The 5,266-nt window shown below is 47.8% G+C and overlaps 1 protein-coding gene across 1 annotated transcript; it reads right to left on the bottom strand.

Moving 5' to 3' along the window:
- Positions 1-1,239, bottom strand: LOC117861049 (uncharacterized). Its single transcript, XM_034744520.2, has one exon. It carries the CDS (start codon positions 849-851, stop codon positions 228-230), a length of 624 nt encoding a protein of 207 aa, XP_034600411.1. The 5' UTR covers positions 852-1,239; the 3' UTR covers positions 1-227.
- Positions 1,240-5,266: the final 4,027 nt, after the last annotated feature.

The raw sequence follows: 5,266 nt of genomic DNA, 5'->3' as shown, positions 1-5,266 counted from the left end.
TGGACTCAAAAGAAGCAGGTTCTCTGCACGAGCTGCTTCACCGTGACTCTTGTTTACCACTTTTTCAGGTATGTGCAATCGGGAACCATATTACAGTCATACAAGAAGTTAGTTTGAACTTTGAACACGTGCATCTATGCTTCTACAGCCAAAAATGGCGAAAGACGAAACGAGAGGCTTGCCGAACTGCCCCCCTCCTGCTTCTACAGTCCGTGTCAGCCAGCGCCTCACTCAGCGTCCTCTCGGATCATGCTCAGCGCCCTCTTCAGCGCCGACGGCCTCGTCTTTCCCGTGGCCGCCGCGGCGACCTTGTCGCCGCCCCTCGCCTGACTCGTTGCCGCGGCGAGCTCTCCGAGCGTCTTCTCGTTCAGCGTCTCGTGGAACACGCTCTCGTCCACGCCGCCCTCGCCATCCTCTCGCAACAAGACCGGCACGACGCGCACCTGCTTCCTCTTCCTCTTCTCGCCGGCGCGCCCCCGCGGCTCCTCGGCCGGGAGCGCGGCGATGGCGCGCGCCGCCAGCGCGGCCATGTCGGCGCTCGACAGCGGGCGCCCGAGCATCGCCACCGGGAGCACGAAGTACATCTGCCCCGGCCGGAGCCGCTCGGCGGCGGCAAGCGCGGGAGGCCGCTCGTCGAAGTAGAGCGCGTCGGAGTTGCACACGAAGAAGGACGGCGACGCGCCGCCGCTGCTGCTGAGGACGTCGGAGACGGTGGGGAGCTGCGGGCCCGGGAGCTCCTTCAGCGAGCCGTCAGCGGCGATGACCCTGGACGGCGGCGCAGGTGGCCGTGCTGGCTGCTGCACGTCACCGGAGACGCTAGGAGCATCGATGCAAGAAACCGCCGATCCCATTGGAGCTGGATCGGAGCGACCTCGTGTGGTGCGACTGCGTGTTGGTGTGGGACTGAAGAAAGTTTGAGTCGGTGAAGATGTGTATATAGAGTTACAGACCCAAGATGTATATATAGAGAGAGTTACAGAACGATTGGTCGGGAGCAAGGGGATGAAAGGCGATAGCCCGTCCAACACTTGGGGAACGAACTTGCCGTCGTTTTCCACCCTGCTTGCTTCAGTAGCAGTGGACTAGTGGTGGCTTCGCGGCCGTTTCGGCAGCAGAATGTTCCATTCCATTCCATTCCATGTCATGGCATGGCTTTCCATCTCCTTGCCACTTTGCCACTGGGGCTATCTGGAGGACCGCACCACCTGCCAGGAATCACAAAAGCATGCTACTAGAAGGACGACTGGAATAAAGTACGCAGCTGATGTAAGTTCAGCTGCTCCTCTGCACATAGTACAGTACAGTAGCGAAGCTCGCGTAACGGCGCGTGCCGTAGTAACCAGGGGCGATCAGTGATCAGTGTCAGTTGGGCTATGATCGAATGTAAGGACCTCCTAAAGTTTTTAGCTCAGTCTTTAGTCCATGGTTTAAAATATGTTTAGTTCCATCTTCTAAAACTGATTAAAAGTAATAAATATTATGGCAAAATGATACTGCTCTCCCCCAATGGTACGGTGTGGCTACTATGTTGCGCTGGTTTTACTTATCAATAAGTCAACATCAAAGCAAGCAGCAACCCAGTACGTTCCCCTGTGGGACCGGCAGACGGGCAAATTAGTAAGCGCGTCTCGTCTGCCTTGTGTTGTGTCTGTGTGCCTGACTGCCTGTGGTGTGGAATTTTCAGCCTGTCTGCCTGCGGTGTAGCTGCGCTCTTGTCTTCGAAACCGTGTCGTCAGACGCGCACACATTCCTACGCAGAGACTGCAGAGCCGCGGGCTTCAAGGCACCCCGTCACCAACACCAAGGCACCAACCATGCCCAAGGACCAATACCTCGGCGCCTTTCTTCCGGTCCACTCCGAATCATCGCCATCGCTCGAAAAAATCGGAGAAATTCTAACGCCAAGTTGAACTGATGTTCGCGGTTTCGTTATTCAACCGTTCTTTGAGACGATGACATCAATTCAGAGATTGCTTAACGCGCGGATCGTGTTGACGAAAAGTAGCTGGTTCAGATTTCAGATATCTGCATGGCTTCGGGCCAGATAAACCCTTCATCAGAAGCAACCAGTAGGAGCTGAGCTGAGACATGGAGGGTCACAATTACTTGCGCCGCTCTAGTTGATTTGAACCACATGTCCTTCAATCTTTGATCATGCAGAGTGCCCATCTAGGGGAAGAACATACCCATCGAACCACCATTCTGACGATGACTGATGGTCACTGATCAGTGAACAATATAAGTGGCATGTATTTCTCAGGCAGAGACAGCATTTCTTGTGTCTCAAGCTTGCTGCCCTTTCGTCGTCCTTGACTCTGCAGAAATGGCGCATGTTCCTGCCTGCTTCTCTGATTTCGGGCAGCGGCTTTTACTGGCCATCTTTTAAGGAAAGCAGGGACAAATTTATTTTTTCTGACTTGCGTTCCTTCCGCCGTGACTTGACGAGGTTGTAAGGGTTAGACAATAGAGACTTGCTGAGTGATCGGTGGAAATTACCATGAAACCGAGATTTGTTGAACCTTCTGGGTTGGGGCCTCGACTTTCGTGGATTCTGCCATACAGATGGATTCATCGACGGCTTCTGTAACTCTTCTTTGTAATTCGATCATGCTAGCATGTGGATTTTGTTGCCGGGATAATTTTTATGGTAAATCTCGCGTCCATACAGATCAACTTCCATATAGTTATCTAGAACATTTGTATTATACTTAGGACCTCTCCAATGCGTGATTCTTAGCTTGTCCTATGTTTTTTTTCTCTCTTATGGAACCAGGTCCTATACATTGTAAGGCTGATTCCATAGGGAACCAGGTTCTATGCATAGGACCAGCTCCCATGTAATATAACATAGGGAGAGTGGGAGAGAGAAGAGAAGGATGGAGGGTTGCGGGTTCCATATTGATAGATTCAACCCGATTCTATACATTGGAGCTAATACAACATGTGACATCAAATCATTGTGGGACCCACATTAGGACCAGGTGCGGTACCATACGTTGCTGGTGCCCTCACTGTAAAATGATCTTGCATGGTTCACAGAAAATTGTCTGCACCTCTTTCTCTGAATACAGAGTGATGCAAAACACATTTGTTGGATGACAATTTGCGAGACGGCGATGTAAAGCAAGTGTGATCACATGTTTACATGTGGACCCTTGAAGCAAGCCCAATAAAGGCACGTCAGGAGGCGAATAGCTAAGGGTCTATTTGGATCCGACCTCATAAACTCTAGGACATGTCACATCGGATATTTAGATACTAATTAGAAGTATTAAATATAATTTAATTATAAAACTAATTGCACAGATGGAGTCTAATTGGCGAGACGAATCTATTAAGCCTAATTAGTCCATGATTTGATAATGTGGTGCTACAGTAACCATTTGCTAATGATGGATTAATTAGGCTTAATAGATTCGTCTCGTGAATTAGTATAAGGATTCTGCAGTTAGTTTTATAATTAGCTCATGTTTAGTCCTTCTAATTAGCGTTCGAATATCCGATGTGACCCTCCTAAAGTTGAGTCCTAAAGTTGAGTACCTTTATCAAACATCCCACACGATAGCATATTCCGATGCGGCAGAGAGAGAAAAGAGGAGAGAGAGTGAGCTTGTCGCTGCTGCCCGTGCCGAGCGCTTGCACGGTCCCCTACGGTTTGTGGGACCAGACACCACCTCCTGCTCCCTCCCGTCCCCGGAGAACATGCACTTCGTCCTCCGACTGTGCTAATATATGAATACAAAATGTTTTTGAAGTTTGGGAAGAGACTCCTGCTTGTCTGCAAGGGTCGTCAGATGGCATGACTTGTCTTAGGGTGTTGGTTACTTAGGGGCTGTTTGGATACGAGGTGCTAAACTTTAACAGTGTCACATCGGATGTTCGGATGCTAATTAGGAGGATTAAACATGAGCTAATTATAAAACTAATTGCAGAATCCTGTGCTAATTCGCGAGACGAATCTATTAAGCCTAATTAATCCATCATTAGCAAATGGTTACTGTAGCACCACATTGTCAAATCATGGACTAATTAGGCTTAATAGATTCGTCTCGCGAATTATACTCCATCTGTGCAATTAGTTTTGTAATTAGCTTATGTTTAGTACTCCTAATTAACATCCAAACATCCGATGTGACAGGTATTAAACTTTAACAGGTGTTTCCCAAACACCCCCTTAATCTAAAGTTTAGTTCGTGTCACATCAAATCTTTGGAGGTTAATTAGAGGGACTAAATATGAGTTAATTATAAAACTAATTACACAGATAGAGGCTAATTCGCGAGATGAATCTATTAAGCCTAATTAATTCATCATTAGCAAATGATTATTGTAGCAGCACATTGTCAAATCATGAACTAATTAGGCTTAATAGATTCATCTCGCGAATTAGCCTCCATCTGTGCAATGAGTTTTGTAAATAGTCTATGTTTAATACTTCTAATTAATATCTAAATATTTGATGTAACATGGACTAAACTTTAGGTGTGGAACCAAACGGGGCTTATTAAACATGCTCTTAAAGAGACCAGAGGGGGCACATGCCCTGCTCAAGTTCTAGATTTTCGTAAACTTGATCTAGTTATCCAGAATGTTTGTATTACAAATTACTATGAAATGATCTTACGTGGTTCACATCGAAATTTGGCCAACCTATCTTGTATAAATAAAGTTTGGATGGAAAGCTGCATTGTCTAAAACGTTGGCCTATATCTTCAATATGTTACAACACTTGCTGCACCCAAAGATTCTCGGGAGTCAAATTTCGCCATGGACCATGCATGAAAAGGCCATTTCGCCATGCTTCAAATAAATTTCACCACCAAGCTCCAAACAAATTCCCACCAAGCAGTCAAGCACCTAATAAATTTCACCGTTGGCCCGCGGTTTGGGATTTGGGAATGGTGCAAGTGCAAGGATGAAGGATCCATTTCAACAAGCTCCGAATGAAATTTAGCACCTTGCATGAACAACCGACTCGATCAGAGTGCCCATGGTGTGATGGTAAACGTTCAGGTGTAGCATGTAGATCCGAGAAAAAAGAATTCTACTTGCACAAGCAGCTAGCGCCGCATGCACTGTCCCCTCTGTTCACAGCAGAGCGTTCCATGGCCAGCTGCATCCTCCATGGCAGTGGGGCTTTTGTGCAGGGCCAGCAGGAACCATCGCCGGTAGAACCACACCACATCTTTCAGCTCGCCTTGGAATTTTCAGCTTCTCACGCCCTTGTCCGAGGCCGTGTCGTCGTCATTGTCAGTTCGCCAGACAT

Source organism: Setaria viridis, chromosome 1, assembly GCF_005286985.2.
Source record: "Setaria viridis chromosome 1, Setaria_viridis_v4.0, whole genome shotgun sequence".
NCBI lineage: Eukaryota > Viridiplantae > Streptophyta > Magnoliopsida > Poales > Poaceae > Setaria > Setaria viridis.
The sequence above is the reverse complement of the archived record's forward strand: the minus strand, read 5'-3'. Positions and strand labels throughout refer to the sequence as shown.